Source organism: Scyliorhinus torazame, chromosome 4 (genome assembly GCF_047496885.1).
Source record: "Scyliorhinus torazame isolate Kashiwa2021f chromosome 4, sScyTor2.1, whole genome shotgun sequence".
NCBI lineage: Eukaryota > Metazoa > Chordata > Chondrichthyes > Carcharhiniformes > Scyliorhinidae > Scyliorhinus > Scyliorhinus torazame.
The window spans coordinates 241,682,255-241,702,175 of record NC_092710.1 but is presented as its reverse complement, the minus strand read 5'-3'; the positions used below and the strand labels follow the sequence as shown (position 1 = coordinate 241,702,175).

General features: G+C 45.1%; 1 protein-coding gene across 4 annotated transcripts; it reads left to right on the top strand.

Moving 5' to 3' along the window:
• Positions 1–1,181: 1,181 nt before the first annotated feature.
• Positions 1,182–19,674, top strand: LOC140410844 (4-galactosyl-N-acetylglucosaminide 3-alpha-L-fucosyltransferase 9-like). 4 transcript variants are annotated; one of them, XM_072499547.1, is made up of 3 exons: positions 1,214–1,327; positions 7,590–7,797; positions 15,504–19,674. In XM_072499547.1, the coding sequence occupies exon 3, from the start codon at positions 15,512–15,514 to the stop codon at positions 16,589–16,591; it is 1,080 nt and encodes a 359-aa protein (XP_072355648.1). In that variant the 5' UTR covers positions 1,214–1,327; positions 7,590–7,797; positions 15,504–15,511; the 3' UTR covers positions 16,592–19,674. The 4 variants fall into 4 exon arrangements, with proteins under 4 accessions (XP_072355649.1, XP_072355646.1, XP_072355648.1 ...); XM_072499548.1 differs by lacking the exon at positions 7,590–7,797 and having other exon boundaries at positions 1,182–1,304; XM_072499545.1 differs by lacking the exon at positions 7,590–7,797 and having other exon boundaries at positions 1,188–1,327.
• The last annotated feature ends 247 nt before the right edge of the window (positions 19,675–19,921 follow it).

Sequence of the window (19,921 nt, the reverse complement as noted above, 5' to 3'; positions counted from 1 at the left end):
GTTAGGCAGGTCAGTTCGGTGTGGACTACAGTTGATGCAGCGATGCAAGTAACAGACCTCTACACTGTAGAAGATCCAACACGGTTTTATTGACCGATAGAACTAACATACATATTTAACTGTGGGTCAACACTATACTGAACTGACTGGAGACCTTGTACTAGCCTGACCAGACTCACTAGCTACCACATGGTGTTTGCACTGTGCTAGCTCGTGGACTCGGACTGTCTCAGTGGCTGGGTCCAGAGAGAGCGGGAAACCTAGTGCCCTCTGGCTTTATAGTGGTGGTGTCCTGTCTGGTGATTGGCTGCACTGTGCTGTGTGCTTACTGGTCATCCTGTGTGTCAATCACTGCCTGTCCGCACTTCATTATATACATGCGTGGATATTATGACAGCGGCGTACTCCTAGAGTATGCCGCTTAGCGGCGCCACTCCCGATTTCATCGGTAACATTGATTCTCCAGCCGATCGTCCCTGATCTCTGATCTGGCAACTCTTGCTTTTTTTGGGACCACAGGTTGAGGCAGAAACGCAATGAGTTTGAGAAAAGAGAAATTGAGTTCCCATATGCTTGACTCCGAGTCCATACTCCTTTTCCAAGTAAGATACTACTTTAAAAACAGAGCAGCCTTCTCCGGAGACAAGGGAAAGACTGAAACAAATCAAGTGAAGCAGCCATTTGAAGACCTTCAGATAGAGTAAGAAGAGATTCTCAGAATGTGCACTGTGAGACATGTATCACTTTAAGGCCTGCATGTTTAAGCTATATTTAGAGCTGCATGTGTATGATCTTGTTTTTTGATGGGAAATTGAATCGTAATTTTAAGGTGTACGGGTGTGGCTGTTCTTTTCGGGTTTGAAGTTAAACAGGTTTAATATTGTTATTCACAATAATTTTTTTTTGAAAGATGACTAACCTGATTTCTTCATGGAATCATGCCTGGAGTGAATCGATCTTTTCACAGTCTTTTTTCTTTAAATATTTTATTGGAAGCATTTTCAAATATATACATAAGAAAGAAGAAAAACCAAAACCAACCGCGGCAACAGCAAACAGCCACAACATCCTTACACCCCTCTCAAAAATCTCCCCTACTCTCCCGGCTGCCACTCCGGTGCCTCCCCCCCATTTTTTAACTGTTTAACAGCTTCCTTACCTTGCAGGTCAGCTGTTAGTTTCGGGAGTTCAGTTCCGGGAGCAGGCCTATTGGCTGAGTGTAAATCAGGAAGGATACAAAAGGTGTGGCTGACGAGCCTTTAGAAACGGAGTGCTGGAAGCAAACAGAGTGTATCTGAGTTTGGGTAAGGCTGAGTTCGGGTAAGAGGTGAGTGAGGGCTGTGTTTTTTGGAGTTTGGTGTTTGGAGTTGAGTTTCCAAAAAAAAAAAAAAAATCCAATTAATTAAGTAAATTAATTAACTAGTGAAGGGAATTTGGTGCTCATCTTAAGGAGGTGCAGAGAAGCAGACCTGTGAGGGAGTCTCGGGAGCAATTACATCACAGCCAGCAGGTAAGCGATTGGCTTGTGACTAGTAAGTGATTTTTCTCTCTTTGACTTTCTCTTAGCTGTGTAGTGTAGTTCAAATTTAACTTCAGGTTTAAGTCATGGCAGGAGAGCTCAGACCCGTGTCATGCTCCTCTTGTGAGATGTGGCAAGTCAGGGAACCTTCTGGTGTCCCTGACTCCTTCATCTGCAAGAAGTGTGTCCAACTGCAGCTCCTGTTAGACCGCTTGACGGCTCTGGAGCTGCGGATGGATTCACTTTGGAGCATCCGCGATGCTGAGGAAGTTGTGGATAGCACATTCAGTGAGTTGGTCACACCGCAGATTAAAATTACTGAGGCAGATAGGCAATGGGTGACCAACAGACAGAGGAAGAGTAGGAAGGCAGTGCTGGGATCCCCTGCGGTCATCTCCCTCCAAAGCAGATTTACCGTTTTGGAAACTGTTGGGGGAGATGGCTCACCAGGGGAAGGTGGCAGCAGCCAGGTTCATGGCAACGTGGCTGGCTCTGCTGCACAGAAGGGCGGGAAAAAGAGTGGCAGAGCTATAGTGATAGGGGATTCAATTGTAAGGGGAATAGACAGGCATTTCTGCGGACGCAAACGAGAATCCAGGTTGGTATGTTGCCTCCCTGGTGCAAGGGTCAAGGATGTCTCGGAGCGGCTGCAGGGCATTCTGGAGGGGGAGGGTGAACAGCCAGCTGTCGTGGTGCATATAGGCAGCAACGATATAGGTAGAAAACGGGATGAGGTCCTACAAGCTGAATTTAGGGAGTTAGGAGTTAAACTAAAAAGTAGGACCTCAAAGGTAGTAATCTCAGGACTGCTACCAGTGCCACGTGATAGTCAGAGTAGGAATGACAGGATAGCTAGGATGAATACGTGGCTTGAGAGATGGTGCAAGAGGGAGGGTTTCAAATTCCTGGGACATTGGGACCAGTTCTGGGGAGGTGGGACCTGTACAAATCGGACGGTCTGCATCTGGGTGGGACCGGAACCAATGTTCTCGGGGGTGTATTTGCTAGTGCAGTTGGGGAGGGTTTAAACTAATGTGGCAGGGGGATGGGAACCGATGTAGGAAGTCAGTGGGGACGGAAACAAAAGGCAGGAAGGGAGAGTGTGTAAAGCATGACCAGAGAAAGCAGGGCAGAGAGCAAGGAAAGTCTACATTAAACTGCATTTATTTCAATGCAAGGGGCTGACGGGCAAAGCGGATGAACTCAGGGCATGGATGGGCACATGGGACTGGGATATTATAGCTATGACTGAAACATGGCTAAGGGAGGGGCAGGACTGGCAGCTCAATGTTCCGGGGTACAGATGCTATAGAAAGGATAGAACAGGAGGTAAGAGAGGACGGGGAGTGGCGTTTTTGATTCGGGAGAACATCACGGCAGTACTTAGAGGGGATATATCCGAGGGTTCGCCCACTGAGTCTATATGGGTGGAACTGAAAAATAAGAAGGGAGAGATCACCTTGATAGGACTGTACTACAGGCCCCCAAATAGTCAGCGGGAAATTGAGGAGCAAATATGTAAGGAGATTACAGATAGCTGCAAGAAAAATAGGGTGGTAATAGTAGGGGACTTTAACTTTCCCAACATTGACTGGGACAGCCATAGCATTAGGGGCTTGGATGGAGGGAAATTTGTTGAGTGTATTCAGGAGAAATTTCTCATTCAGTCTGTGGATGGACCGACCAGAGAGGTGGCAAAACTTGACCTCGTCTTGGGAAATAAGGAAGGGCAAGTGACAGAAGTGTTAGTGAGGGATCACTTTGGGACAAGTGACCATAACTCTATTAGTTTTAAGATAGCTATGGAGAATGATAGGTCTTGCCCAAGAGTTAAAATTCTTAATTGGGGCAAGGCCAATTTTGATGGTATCCGACAGGAACTTTCAGAGGTAGATTGGGGGAGACTGTTGGCAGGCAAAGGGATGGCTGGTAAATGGGAGGCTTTTAAAAATGTGTTAACCAGGGTTCAGGGTAAGCACATTCCCTTTAGAGTGAAGGGCAAGGCTGGTAGAAGTAGGGAACTCTGGATGACTCGAGATATTGAGATTCTGGTCAAAAAGAAGAAGGAGGCATATGACGTACATAAAGAACTGGGATCAAGTGGATCCCTTGAAGAGTATAGAGATTGTCGAAATAGAGTTAAGAGGGAAATCAGGAGGGCAAAAAGGCGACATGAAATTGCTTTGGCAAATAATGCAAAGGAGCTTCTACAGATACATAAAGGGAAAAAGAGTAACTAGGGACAGAGTAGGGCCTCTTAAGGATCAACAAGGACATCTATGTGCAGAGCCACAAGAGTTGGGTGAGATCCTGAATGAATATTTCTCATCGGTATTCACAGTGGAGAAAGGCATGGATGTTAGGAAACTAAGGGAAATAAATAGTGATGTCTTGAGAAGTGTGCATATTACAGAGGAGGAGGTGCTGGAAGTCTTAAAGCGCATCAAGGTAGATAAATCCCCGGGACCTGATGAAATGTATCCCAGGATGTTGTGGGAGGCTAGGGAGGAAATTGCGGGTCCCCTAACAGAGATATTTGAATCATCGGCAGCCACAGGTGAGGTGCCTGAAGATTGGAGAGAGGCGAATGTTGTGCCCTTGTTTAAGAAGGGCAACAGGGAAAAGCCTGGGAACTACAAACCGGTGAGCCTAACGTCTGTAGTAGGTAAGTTGCTAGAAGGTATTCTGAGAGACAGGATCTACAAGCATTTAGAGAGGCAAGGACTGATTCGGGGCAGTCAGCATGGCTTTGTGCGTGGAAAATCATGTCTCACAAATTTGATTGAGTTTTTTGAGGGGGTGACCAAGAAGGTAGATGAGGGCAGTGCAGTAGACGTTGTCTACATGGACTTTAGCAAAGCCTTTGACAAGGTACCGCATGGTAGGTTGTTGCAGAAGGTTAAAGCTCACGGGATCCAGGGTGAAAATTGGCTGGACGACAGAAGACAGAGGGTGGTTGTAGAGGGTTGTGTTTCAAACTGGAGGCCTGTGACCAGTGGTGTGCCTCAGGGATCGGTGCTGGGTTCTCTGTTATTTGTGATTTATATTAATGATTTGGATGAGAATTTAGGCGGCATGGTTAGTAAGTTTGCAGATGACACCAAGATTGGTGGCACAGTGGATAGTGAAGAAGGTTATCTAGGATTGCAACGGGATCTTGATCAATTAGGCCAGTGGGCCGACGAATGGCAGATGGAGTTTAATTTAGATAAATGTGAGGTGATGCATTTTGGCAGATCGAATCAGGCCAGGACCTACTCAGTTAATGGTATGGCGTTGGGGAGAGTTATAGAACAAAGAGATCTAGGAGTACAGGTTCATAGCTCCTTGAAGGTGGAGTCACAGGTGGACAGGGTGGTGAAGAAGGCATTCGGCATGCTTGGTTTCATTGGTCAGAACATTGAATACAGGAGTTGGTACGTCTTGTTGAAGTTGTACAAGACATTGGTACGGCCACACTTGGAATACTGTGTGCAGTTCTGGTCACCCTATTATAGAAAGGATATTATTAAACTAGAAAGAGTGCAGAAAAGATTTACTAGGATGTTACCGGGACTTGATGGTTCGAGTTATAAGGAGAGGCTGGATAGACTGGGACTTTTTTCCCTGGAGTGTAGGAGGCTTAGGGGTGATCTTATAGAGGTCTATAAAATAATGAGGGGCATAGATAAGGTAGATAGTCAACATCTTTTCCCAAAGGTAGGGGAGCCTAAAACTAGGGGGCATAGGTTTAAGGTGAGAGGGGAGAGATTCAGAAGGGCCCAGAGGGGCAATTTCTTCACTCAGAGGGTAGTGAGTGTCTGGAATGGGCTGCCAGTGGTAGTAGTAGAGGCGGGTACAATTGTGTCTTTTAAAAAGCATTTAAATAGTTACATGGGTAAGATGGGTATAGAGGGTTATGGGCCAAGTGCGGGCAACTGGGACTAGCGAAGGGCCTGTTTACATGCTGTAAAATTCTATGATTCTATGAACCCAGGCCCCTGGCCCCAACAAACTGAAACCACCATCCCCACTGACGACTCAATACTCTTTAAAGGAGTCGATGAACGGGCGGCATGTGGCACGATGGTTAGCACTGGGATTGCGGCGCTGAGGACTCGGGTTCGAATCCCAGCCCTGGGTCACTGTCCGTGTGGAGTTTGCACCTTCTCCCCATGTCTGCGTGGGTTTCACCCCAACAACCCAAAGATGTGCAGGTTAGGTGGATTGACCATGCTAAATTTCCCCTTAATTGGAAAAACAAATTGGGGTCTCTAAATTTTTTTTAAAAAGAAGTCGATGAATAGCTTCTACCTCGAGGTGAATCCCTCCTCTGCACCTCTGATGGCGAACTTGATTTTCTCTAAGTCTAAGAACTTTGCCAAATTGCTAACCCACACCCCTGCACTCGGCAGCTCCAGGTCCCACCAGCTCAACAAAATCCGTCTCCGGGCTATCAGGGAGGCAAAGGCCAACACATTGACCCCTCTCCCCACCTGCACTTCTGGATCCTCTGACACTCCAAATATTGCCACCTCTGAACTCAGAGCTACTGTTACCCTCAATATCTTCGACATCTGCGAATCCTTTCCAAACCCAGCCCTCCTCTCCCCCCCCCCCCCCAACCTAAAATGTGTCCAAAACATGTGAACATGGTTCACCGGCCTCCCTGCACACCGCCCACACCTACCCTTTACCCCTGGAAAGAACCGACTCATCCTGGACACAGTCATGTGCGCCCTCTTTGCCACTTTGAACTGGGCGAGACTTAGTCTTGCGCACAATGAGGATGCATTAACGCTCCACAAACCATTACTCCATACTCCAGCCCCCAAAGCGCCACTCAGCTCTTCCTCCCACTTACACCTAGCCTCCTCCACCGGGGCACTCTCTCTCTTCAACAGCTTCCCATATATATCCAAGACCTTGACCTCTCCTATTTCCTCCTTGGACAGGGGTTTGTCCTCCAGCGCCAGGGGTGGTAGTGCTGGAAACGAGGCCACCTTCTTCCTCATAAAGTCCCAACTTGCAGATACCTGGACCCAATCCCTTTTGGCAACTGATGTGTCTGCTCCAACCCCTCCAAATCTGCAAACTTCCCTCCAACAAAAATCTACCCCTGTTGCTATATTTACTCGCTATAAATATGGCATTCAATGAGGTTGCCCTTCTTTTGTCTAGATATTGATATTATATTGCTTTCAAAGTCGCCAGGTATCAAATGATACCACCACAAGGTTCAACCGGATATCAATCAAAGACTCAACAACCAGTTAGTTAGTTCAAGTTCAATAATACTTTATTTACACACAAGATTAACTTATACATGCAACATAAACACTATGAGCTAAATTACACCTAACACTATGACAACCTGTACTTAACTTCAGGCACCCGGCTTAGGTCAGAGGAACAGTGGCCTTTGTTCGAATCTGGCTCTGCTGGGTCTGGCGAAGTAACTGCGGTTCAGCTGGGCTCATCCGTCTGGCAGCGAGCGTTGAACTTGGACTTGCTTGTGGTCGTGGTGCTGCAGTTGGAGATGGACGTTGCTGGAGCGCCAGGTCCAAAAGAGATCGAACACATGGCAGTGTCTCTCTTTATCCTGGGGGGGGGGGGTTTCACGCTCTTTTGGGTGGTCCTTAGGATTGGACCCAATAATTCAGCAGACTTTGATCACTGCCTTCGATCTGAGCCAATAAAGGGGCGGGTGCCTTGATGGCTGGGCGTGTCCTAATCGGTCATTGACCTTGCTGTTTATGCTTCCAGAGTAAAGGGAGTGGTGCCAATGTCTCTGGAATTGTATCGGATGTTCCACCCCTCCCCGACCAATCCCCCTCCACTTACTAGAGGACCTCAATGCTAGAAAGCATCGCTATTGCCAAAACAAACAGGAGTGGGGAAAGTGAGCAACCCTGCCTAGTGCCCCTATTCAAAGGAAAATAATCAGAGTTCAAAGCTCCCATATAAACATTGGCAGTAGAGGCATTATACAACAGATAAAATCAAGAAATACATTTATGGTAAAATCCAAACCCCCCCCCAAGAATCTCAAATAAATATTCTCATTCCATTTTTTCAAATAACTTTTCAGCATCAAGAGATACCATCACCTCAGGTTCAGGTACTGAGGAGGGGGAAACGACAACATTTAACAGACAATATATATTGGTCAACAATTGTTGGCCCTTCATAAAGCCTGTTTGATTCTCCAAGATTATATTTTGAAGGCAAGGCTCCAGCCGGGTTGCCTGCACCTGAGCGAGTAGCTTGACGTCCACATTCAGAAGCAAAATAGAACGGTAGGAACTGCACTCTGTCGGGACTTTATCCTGCTTAAGAAGTAGGGAAATAGAGGCGTGAGTGAGGGTCAGGGACAACGTCCCCCGACATCAGGAATCATTGAACATGTCCAAAATTAAAGGCACCAGCTTCTCCGAGAAAGTTTTGTAGTTTTCAGTCAGAAAGCTATCCAGTCCAGGGGTTTGCCAGATTGCATCAACCCAATGCATTTTAAAATTTTGTCAGGGTGTAAAGGGAATTTCAATTCACTGCTCCTATCCACCTCCATAGTTGGGATAAGTAGCCCATCCAGAAAGCCAAACATGACTGACCCAACCACAGGAGACTCCGATTTATAAACATTGCGGTAAGAAGATATAAAAGATTACGGGGTCGAGTGATATTGTTACTGGACGAGCAATCCAGTGACAGAAGACAAAGTTCTGGGGACGCGGGTTCAAATCGCGTCACAGCAGATGATGAAATTTGAATTCAATAAAAATCTGGAATTAAATGTCTGACAATGACCATGAAACCATTGTTGATCGTTTTAAAAACCCACCTGGTTCACTAATGTCCTTTAAGGTCCACATTTAGTCTGGTCCACACGTGACTCCAGACCCACAGCAATGTGGTTGACTCTTAACTGCCCCTTCAAGGGCAATTAGGGATGGGCAATTTCGATCTGGGTCAGCTGCCAGTGCCCACACACCATGAACGAATAAAATAAAACTGCATCAACCTGAGGAGGAGGTTGCCACCCGTATTGAATATCTGTGTGATCTCCTGGGAGGTCCCTTGCCATTTGGGCTGATGAGCTAAAAGGTGACAGGCCTTCTCCGTACTCATAAAAAGTGCCCCAGGAGCATTGTAAATGACGTACCACCATGCCAGTCGACAATAGTTCGAACTGGGTCTGTAGCTTTTTTTCCCTATTTGCCAGTAGTTCCGAAGTAGGATCAAGGAGTACTGGTGATCCACCTCTAGAATGGAATCCACCAGTCTTTGCTGCTCCAACCTCAACAAATGTAGGAGATAATTTCCCCCCTGAGGGCTGCCTTAAGAGGTCCCCCACAATGTGGAGGGTGAGATTGAATCAGATTTGTTAGATTTTATATAGTCCTCAATGGCAGAGGACATACACTCACAAAATTCTTTATTCACTAACAATGCTGGATCTAATCTCCAGGGTGCGGCCAGACTCGAGCGACAAATCAATGAAGTGCGGGACATGATCAAAAGTAACAATTGCTGAGTACTCAAATGCCACCACCAAAGGGTGGAGAACCCTATCCAAAAAATCAATTCGTGAATATGCTTGGTGGACACGAGAAACAAAATCTTTATTGCTTGCTTTATTTCAAGAAATGCCAAGGATCTACCTTCCCCCCTCTCCCCCCTCCCCATCTGCATCAGGAAAGAGGACAAAGCCCTGACCATATCCGATGGAGCAAGAGATTTAGGCTTGAAACAATCCAATCCAGGGTCATACAATCATAGAATTTACAGTGCAGAAGGAGGCCATTTGGCCCATCGAGTCTGCATTGGTCCTTGGAAAGAGCACCCCACTCAAGCCCACACCTCCACCCTATCCCAGTATCCCCACCTAACCGTTTTTGTGGACACTAAGGGCAATTGATCATACCAATCTACCTAACCTGCACATCTTTGGACTGTGGGAGGAAACAGGAGGACCCAGAGGAAAGCCATGCAGACACGTGGAGAACCTGCAGACTCCACACAGACTGTGACCCAAGCCAGGAATTGAACCTGGGACCCTGGAGCTGTGAAGCAACAGTGCTAACCACTGTGCTATCAGGCTGTCCAAGACACAATTCTGGTTCCCTCCTAAAATAAGCTGACATGAGTCTAGATTGGGAAGGGAGATCTGCAGGGTATTAATAAAATTCTTTTCATACTCAGTTGGAGGGCGTAAATGTCAATCATGAAAACTGGGGTGCTCACTAGGGAGCACAGCCAACATATCGACCGTTGGGATCAGCTATAATCTTAAAAGTGGAATGCTGAACTCTTTTATTAATTAGAGTCACCATACCCCTGGCCCTACCTTCAAAACCAGAATGAAAAAACTGCCTTACCCACGCCTTGCACAGCCTAGTTTGATCTCGGACCCACAAATGAGTCTCTTGCAAAAACATTACATCGGAGTTTAAACTCTTGAGCTGAGTGTGATGTTCCTTGTATAGTTCTCCAAGATGGTTAAAAGTCGTAGTGTTGACAAAGAACATCAAGCTATGTATTTGAAACAAAGCTAGTTTATTTTACACTGCTCCCAATGGTTTGCACACTTCACTAAGTAATAATATAACAATAATAATAATAATAATCACTTATTGTCACAAATAGGCTTCAATGAAGTTACTGTGAAAAGCCCCTAGTCGCCACATTCTGGCGCTAAGCCGCACTGTCATGTGAGAGTAGCTTTAAGGAATGGGTGTTTATAAATGGGTGTGTATATAAATGTCTGTAGTAAGAGTACCTTTAAGAAATGGGTGTTTACTACTGCAGTGATATCAAGGAGTGGGTGGAGCTGGGCTGTCTGCCAGCGTTTTACTTTCATTTTAGGCTGCTTGCTGCAGGGTGTGTTTTAGTTTTGTTTTCAGAGCTGGATAGCTGCAGTCACAGCCAGAAGGTGTATTAGAGTCTCTCTCTGTAATCTAAAGACTGTAAATCGATCCTGGTGATTTAAAACTATTAACAGTCGTGACTTTAACCTGATGTGTTTCTGGTAAAAGGTGTTTTAAGCCTTATGGATGTTAAAAGGAAAGCTTAAAGAATTACTTAGTGTTGTATTCTTTGGGGGTTGTATTTGAATTGATGGTTGCTAAGATATTCTTTGATTTTTTCAAAAAGGTTAACTTGAGTTCATAGAATAAACATTGTTTTGCTTTAAGAAATACTTTTCCATTTCTGCTCTACCACACCTGTAGAGTGGGCCGTGTGCTCCCCATACCACAATGTATTAAAAGTTGTGGGTCAGGTGAACTCCATGATACACTTTGGGGTTCTCTAAAATCTGGCCCATAACAGCACCCTCTAACTAACTCTCTGGAGGGAGACTTCCAACTGGAGAAAGACAAAAATAGATCTAAATAACAAAATACCAAAACCCCATTTAAAGGAAGCAAAACAATGTATTGCCACATTGTTGTTAATAAAACACAAGTTGGGCGCGTTGTAATTTGTTGATTTGGCCCTGGCAATGAGCCATGTTGTTGGGGGTTCATGTTTATTCTTGTTTTCTCTGTTCTTGTTGGGGTTGGAGTTCTTATAGTTCTGGATTAGGAGTTTTATACAGAGAACGGAACCCCACATAGTATAAAACTCCTAATCAAAAAGTACAAGAACTCAACCCCAACAAGAACAGAGAAAACAAGAATAAACATGAAACCCCAACAACGTGGCTCATCGACAGAGCCAAAAAAACAAATTACAACGTGCCCAATTTGTGTTTTTTTAACAAAAGAGTCCACCTCTCCCAGCACATCGAAGAAATTGTCTTTTTCTTCAAATGTTACTCTGAGACGAGCCGGGTAGACCAAACCAAAGCACACTCCACTATTGTACAGGGCAGGACCGTCTCGGTAGGACCGTCATCTTAACCGTCTGCACCCTCCCAGCCAGCGACAGCGGTAGCGCATCCCATCTCCGAAACTCGCCCCTCATCTGCTCAACCAACCGGGGCAAGTTCAACTTGTGTAACCGGCCCCACTCGCGTGCCACTCGTATCCCTAGGTACCTAAAACTGTCCCCCACTACCTAAAACTGTCCGCCACTAACCTAAACGGTAACTCCCCCCCCCCCCGCCGACCCTCCTGTTTCCTTGCCTGGACTACAAACATCTCGCTCTTTGTCATATTCAGTTTATATCCTGAAAACCAACCAAATTCCCCCAAAGTCGCCATGATTTCAACCATCCCTGCCCCTGGATCCGTTACATATAAGAGCAGGTCATCCACGTACAGCGAGACCCTATGTTCCACCACCCCCCGAACCAGCCCCTTGAAGCTCTCAGAGCAATTGCCAGCGGCTCTATAGCTAACGCAAACAGCAGTGGGGAGAGGGGGCATCCCTGCCTTGTTCCCTGGTGCAGTCTAAAATAGTCCGAGGTCGCCCTATTCGTCCTTACAGTAGCCTCCGGGGCCTGGTACAACAGCATAACCCAGTCGATAAAGCCCCTGCCGAACCCAAATCGTCCCAACACCTCCCATAGATAGTCCCACTCCACCCGGTCGAACGTCTTCTCCACATCCATGGCCACAACTACTTCAACCTCCCTACTCTCCAGGGGCATCATAATCACGTTGAGCAGCCTTCTTATATTGGCCACCAACTACCTGCCCTTGACAAACCTGGTTTGATCCTCCATAATCACATCCGGCACACAATCTTCAATCTTGGAGGCCAAAACTTTGGCCAGCAGCTTGGCGTCCACATTAAGCAGTGAGATCGGCCTCTATGACCCTCATAGCTCCAGGTTCTTGTCCCGCTTCAATATTAACAAAATAGTGGCCTGTGACATCGTCGGGGGCAGCACCCTTCTATCCCTCGCCTCATTAAAAACCTTGACCAGCAACGGCCCTAATATCCCCAAGAATTTCTTGTACAATTCCACCGGATACCCATCCGGCCCCAGGGCTTTACCCGACTGCATTGCCTTCAAGCCCTCGACTATTTCTTCGGCCCTAATCGGGGCCCCCAGCACATCCACCAACTCCCTGCCCACCCTTGGGAAGGTCAGTCCATCCAAAAAGCGTCTCATCCCCTCGGGCCCCATGGGGGGTTCCGAGCGATAGAGTCTATTGTAAAAGTCCCTGATTGCCCTGTTTAGCCCAGCCGACTCCCCTACCAAATTCCCATCCCCATCAACTACCCTCTCTGTTTCCCTGGCTGCCTCACTCTTCCTAAGCTGCTGTGCCAGCATTCTGCTGGCCTTCTCCCCATGTTCGTAAACTGCACCCCTCGCCTTTCTCAGCTGCTCCACTGCCTTGCCTGTGGACAACACCCCGAACTCAGCCTGCAGCCTCCGACGTTCCCTTAACAGCTCCACCCCCGGGGTCGCCACACCCCTCCTATCTATCTGTAGGATCTCCTTAACCAGTCGATCCGTCTCTGCCCTACCCATCCTGTTCCTATGAGCCCGGATCAAAATCAGCTCCCCTCTCACCACTGCTTCCAGCGCCTCCCAGACCACCGCTGCTGAGACTTCCGCTGTGTCATTGATCTGCAGGTAGTTCTGCATGCACCTCCCCAGCCTCTCGCACACCGCCTCGTCTACCAATAAGCCCACGTCCAATCTCCATTGCGGACACTGGAAGCTCTCCTCATTAACCTGCAGTTCCACTCAGTGTTGGGCATGATCCGAAATAGTGATGGCCGCCGAATACCTCATGTCCACCACCCCCGCCAGCAAATCTCTGCTCAAAATGAAAAAATCAATCCGGGAATAAACCTTATGCACATGCGAATAAAAAGAAAATTCCCTCCCCGTCGGCTGCCTAAACCTCCATGGGTCAACCCCCCCCCCCCCATCTGCTCCATGAACCCTAACAGTTTCTTCGCCATTGCTGGTACCCTCCCCGTTTTTGAACACGACCGGTCCAGGCCAGGGTCGATGACCGTATTAAAATCCCCTCCCATCACCAGCTTGTGCGAGCCCAGGTCAGGTATCTTCCCCAGTACCCTCTTTATGAATTCTACGTCATCCCAGTTTGGCGCATACACGTTAACCATGGCTACCTTCCTTCCTCCAGCTTGCCGCTCACCATGCCATAATGGCCCCCCCCATCTGAGACTATACTGCCCACCTGAAATTGCGCCCGCTTATTGATTAAAATCACCTCCCCTCTAGTCTTGGTGTCCAGCCCTGAATGAAAGACCTGACTGACCCAACCCTTCCTTAGCCTGACTTGATCTGCCACTTTCAGGTGTGTCTCCTGAAATCACCACGTCCGGCTTCAGAGCCCTCAGATGCGCGAACACATGTGCCCTCTTGACCGGCCCATTCAACCCTCCAACATTCCAGGTGATCAGCCTAGTTGGGGGGCACTGCACCCCCCCCCACCCCCGTCCGCCGGTCAGCCATCCCCTTTCCTGGGCCCACCTCCAGCCCATGTGCCAGGCCTCCACAGGCCTGTCTCCTGGCAGCCCCCACCCCCAACCTCCTCTCTGTCCCAAAACCTAAGTCCCTCCCTCGTCAGCAGAGTAACTCCCCCCCACCAGCAACACCACTTTGTAACCTAACCCATGCCATATATTGAACATATACACAGCCCCCACTGTGCTTCCATAGACTCGTTCACCCAGCTAGCCTGGTGGCCCTCGCCTCCGGCGCCAATAAGTCTCCCACCTATTGTTCCCTACTCCCCTCCCCCTCCCCCCCCGCCCATCGAAACCACTTCTCTCATCAAACCAACCCCAAACAATCTCCCAATTACTACAGAAGACAACCCAAAACGAAAAACCCACAAAGAACCCCCCCAAATAGTGCAAATCAAAGTAATAAAAAGTAAAAAGCCCCCACCAGCCACCCCCACCAACACACCGAAAACCCATAGAACCGAATAACTTATACTTCCCCCATCTTCACCCAAACTTAAAAGCAGAAGAAAAACGACAATCAAAACATATAACCGTCGACAAAAGCAGAGTTAAGTGAGTTTTTAAAATCAACTTAACTCTGCGAGCCTGGGTCCCACCTCTTGTGGACGTGATTCAGGTGGTGACGCCTTAAGAGATCTCGTTCGATCTTGTGAGGCGTAACGACTGACCGGAATCCTAAAAGAGGCCACTCTCGGGATCTACCGGCCGCATCCCTTTCCGATTTTGGTGGGATGCAGCTGGTAAATCACGCCCATTGTGTGCAGCTTAGGGAGATTAGGAAGTCAGTGGGAGGAGCCAGGGGTTAAAGCAGTCAGTTCAGTTTTAGTTTTTGGCTGGAAGGTGAGCTAAGAAGGTTTTCTGAGGAAATACAGCCAGAGATTCTGCATTATTCTGGCAGGGGGGCGGTCAGGTCTCTTTATTTAAAGCAGTCTTCAAAGATCTCTCTTTCTCAAAGTGGAGTATTAAAGACATCTCTGTCCATCAAGTATTCCTGAGTGTTAACTGTATTTAAAAGTGGATTGGGTTCTGAGATTGTTCTGTTGTTTGAGTGGAAGTAAAGTTAGCAGTTAAGGGTTATTGTGTCGCTGCATTGTTTAGCATTGCTTAAAGGGTAATTGTAAAGCATTTTCTTGTGTGATGTTCAAGATACTTCAATTGTGTATTAGGAATTAAGTTTGTTTATCCCTATTTTGCATGAAATCACTCCTGGAATGAAGTATCCTTGCCTCGCAGTCTTAAAAAATTAAAATAAGTATTGGGGTGTCTGTTCAGTATCCTAGCTATTGTTGGGATCTGGTCTGGGATAATAATAACTACTAAGTATATTTTAATTCTAACAATATTACCATGTTCTTTGTTGTCTATATTTGATTATGACTTACTTTTCTTAATTCTGTTTCATTTCTTTTTTTGCTAAATTTAAATCTAATTTTGATGTTATCCCTCACCCGCTCCTTTTACCCTCTCTCCTATATTTCCAAGGTAAATCTTCCTCATTCCATTAGTTAAGTTCTGTTCAAATGTTTTGGATTTAGATAGAGTTTAAATGGAATAGGAGCTGTGCTCCCAGGATTCTAATAATCTTCATCTTTTTTCTTTACAGGAGTCAGTATGACATCTGTGTCCAGTGTAGGGATTTGCCGCACCCTGTTAATTTCCCTAATCATTTTGGGCTGTTTTTTAGCCATGGTGTTGCTGTATGTCAAACCGTCTAACAGCTGGATTTATGCTCCATTAGAATCTGCCACATTAAAACTAGGTGTGAAAAACCCCTTTGTGACAAGTGCTGAAGAGAATGAAACTATTGTGCTCATTTGGTTTTGGCCTTTTGGTCAGCTATTTAAACTCAATTCTTGTGCATCTGAGTTTAACATCCATAAATGCCACTTAACTGCGGATAGAAACCTCTATGACAAATCCGATGCTGTCCTTTTCCATCACCGAGACATGAGTGGAGACTTGTCCAATCTGCCCAAACAGCCTCGGCCAACATTTCAGAAATGGGTTTGGATGAACCTGGAGTCACCTACCCACTCTCCAAAAAAAACTGGACTCGACCATTTCTTCAACCTGACCTTGACTTATCGACAAGGTTCAGATATCGTAGTGCCTTATGGGTCTCTGATAATAAACAAAGTTCCATTAGATTTTAAACTGCCTAAGAAAAGCAATCTGGTGTGTTGGGTTGTAAGCCATTGGAACACTAATCATGCCAGAGTGAAGTTCTACAATGAATTCCGCAACTATATTAATATCAGCACTTACGGTCAAGCCTTTGGGGAACGCCTAAGCGATAACAACTTGATGCCTACCATATCTAGTTGTAAGTTCTACCTTTCCTTTGAGAATTCAGTACATGAAGATTACATAACTGAAAAGCTCTACAATGCTTTGCTTGCTGGTACCGTGCCTGTGGTCCTGGGGACATCCAGAAAAAACTATGAAAATTACATTCCAGCCGATTCTTTCATTCATGTGGATGATTTCCACTCAGCTGAAGAGCTTGCGGGTTACCTGCACAAACTGGACGGGAATGAAGATTTGTACATGACCTACTTCAAATGGAGGAAACACTACTCAGTACGGTCAGTTCGTTTCTGGGATGAACACGCATGTAGCGTGTGTGAGAACATAAAACGGTATCAAAAATATAGATCATGTTCCAATTTGGAGAAATGGTTTTGGGGCTGAACTCTAAAACAAATCTCTGTTGAATATCATGGATCATCAGCAAAATCTATTGAATTCAATTGACTTCTTGCTCCAAAACAAAATATTTTCACTTCCTCTTTTAAGCTTTGTTTAACCAAAAAGAACTCAACAGCTCTTTCCTGCTGATGTGAGAATTCGTCATGCTCTGAAACTGCAGCAGTGGAATTCTGGGCATCAAATTCTCATTTTAAATTGAATTGCGCTGGAAAATGTGATTGCATTCCAATGTGAATTATTTTATTTGAAAGAAATTTCAAGTTGCCTTCCCCCTTTCATTGATCATCGCCATGAGCAGAAAAAAATATCAGAGAAAAAGAAATCACCTTTACTAGGAATTATGGAGAACATATCCTGAAACAGATGGTATAGCCATTCTGTATATTTTAACAGGAGAAAGATTGTTCGTCTTATATGGTAGTTTCAAGAAAATAACTTTGAATAATTTATAAACACTGTATATTCCATCCATATTGAGTAAAGTGCCAATGATTTTTTTCAGAATTTATAATCTTACATGAGACTGGAGCTCAAACCTTGGCTATTGTCATTACTTTATATACAAAGTGGATGAGGTGACCTGGGATCCAACACAGTTATTCTGTGATTTGACAGGTAGTAAGAAAATTGACAGGCAGCTGAAAATTAACAAATTGTCTACCATTTATTGCAGGCACTTTGACTTCATATCTGTTTATCGAATAGCCAGCAGAGGTGTAATGGGCTCAAATTTAATAACTGCCATCATGTCCAAGCAGCAGTTAGAATGGAGACTTTTAATACCTTACCCACCACAAGTTTGCTGACAGAAGCTTGAAATTTCAGACTATCATCTTTAGAAATGCAGACCAGGTTCTGAAGACATTACAGGGGCTCACACAAACTGCCATTTTAAACTGAGGCCCGAACAAGGCCGCATTGGTGGCCTCTATACCTGTCAAAACCTGTCATGAACCACTGTCAGAGCCAATAGAGGACCAAAGTATATTTGTTCTAAAGATTTTTTAGTTTACACGTAAGTCAAGAGGAGCAGCAATGCTCTTCTGGCCCCCATACAGAAACCCCAGGGCATCACAATAGCACAGTGGGTAGCACTGCTGCTTCACAGCACCAGGGTCACAGGTTCGATTCCCAACTTGGGTCACTGTCTGTGTGGAAACTGCATGTTCTCCTTGTGTCTGAGTGGGTTTCCTCTGGGTGCTCCAGTTTCCTCCCACTAGTCCCGAAAGACGTGCTGCTAGGTGAATTGGATATTCTGAATTCTCCCTCTGTGTACCCAAACAGGCGCTGGAATGTGGTGACTAGGGACTTTTCACAGTAACTTCAATGCAGTGTTAATGTGAGCCTACTTGTGACAATAAAGATTATTAGATTATTAGAAAATGCTCCAGATAATCTCCCTACTCTCCTGTTAAGCATTCCCTTCAGTTTGGGCAAGGAGGTGATGTGTTAGTTTTTCTCACATTTTTTCACCTCATAGGTGGCTGCAACAACTTGGGGTTTAGAGGGAGCACTTTAAACAATTTTAGGGTTGTGAATTTCAGTAATAAACACAAAATTTAAATTCAATGAAAGGGTAATGTTTATTCACACAACACCCCAAAATGTAAGTGCAACAAAATACACTCACCCCCTCGTGCAGACAGACATGTACACAAAATGGATAATAGAGATAAAGCATGCACTTAGATTATTAGCAACAGTAAATCACATGTCCAAGTTTGAATCCATTAAATATGCAATGCCGAATTTTCTGGCTGGCGGGGGCCATTTGAAGTGTCGGTGGGGAATGCTTTACCACCCACTCCAGCAGATCCGACTCCAGCAAATCATGCTCCAATAAGCATTAATTGGCAGAAGGTGGGATCTCCACCCATTCGTGGGAGGAAGTTCCACTTTGGATTTATGCCAGCCACTTAGAGGTTCAGCTGCCTGGAATCCCTTCCATAAACTCCTCTCACGTTGCCACTGCATCTTTCTTTTCTTTAAGACCATCCTTAAAATCACCACTTTCACCATGGTTTTGTCACTCAGCTTAGTATAACATCCTGATTCAGGAATTTTTTTTTCTGTTTATTTGAAGAACCTTGGGATTTTTTTGACACTTCAGACACTATTTCCCACCGACCTTTAAATGGTCCACCATCATGTCCGTCCCTCCTGCAACGATTGCCACTTTGGGCGGGACTGGAAATTTACCCCTACATAAATGCAAGCTGTTGTTCTTCTTGTCAAACAAATGACTCTGATGACCTATCATTCCTCTTCAACAAAAAATATCTCCTATTTTTTGGGCCAGAGATACTGTTCAGCTGCTGTTTACTAGCTGTGGCATAGCAATTGGAGGTAAGGCCTACAGTTGTCATGAGAAGTGCTCCCTTGAAATGATTTTTGTGAATTACAAATACCTTTGCACTTCAAGCCCATAGCTTGTTCTGAAATGGATTAATGTAATGTGTTTTCTACAACATTGACATAAAATTGCACTGGAACTGCTGGACTGCAGGCTAAACCGAGTTTGAACCCTTTGAAACTGAAAATGGGCTTATTCTATAGCATTTTGCAGTCTGTCCTCTGTGCTTTATTTAGCAAGATAGCTGCAAGCATTGACTTAATGTAATAAGAGGATTAAATTAAATATATTTTATTTTATTTTAATCAGTTTCTGTCCACATTGGAAATGTTCATGAATCTTGCGCGTTTGGCAGGAATTCTGTTGCTCCTGGTGACTAGCAAAGGTTTTCACCTCAGTGGCGTGTTGTCATCTTCACTCACCTTTGTACTATTATTGGATATATATATTTTTACATTTATGATCATTTTAAGCACTGGGTTTCTAAACAATCGCACTGAAATAATCAGCTACTCAAAATTAAATCTCTGTATTTTTAAAAAATGTGATCACAACACAATGGAATTTATTCTCGCTAAATGTTCTGGGGGAGTAAAAGCTGTATTTTCCCTAAAAGTGATTAATATGATCAAACAATTTAACTTTTTGTAATACATAAAAAGAGATATAAATATTTGTATGTTGGCTACTGAATAAAGGTTCAGCTATTGTACACTTGGGTGACAAGATCACTGATTAAATCTATGAATGGTATTTACTCCATCCACTGTTTTGTAAGTCTCAAACACTTTCTTGATGCTGTAAGAAATAATACTGGATTTTACAGTAATTATTTTATTTAGGTAATGACTTTATATTATTTTGTTTCTATGTGGCTGTATTTCTTTTTTTTGATTATTTCTGCTGTTTTTCTCCATGGGTACTGTTGAAGGTATTTGTTTTATTTTACTAAACTGAAA

Bases quoted from the DNA above. Each gene is read 5' to 3' on its own strand.
- LOC140410844 (XM_072499548.1), top strand. From the start codon at position 15,512: ATGACATCTGTGTCCAGTGTAGGGATTTGCCGCACCCTGTTAATTTCC.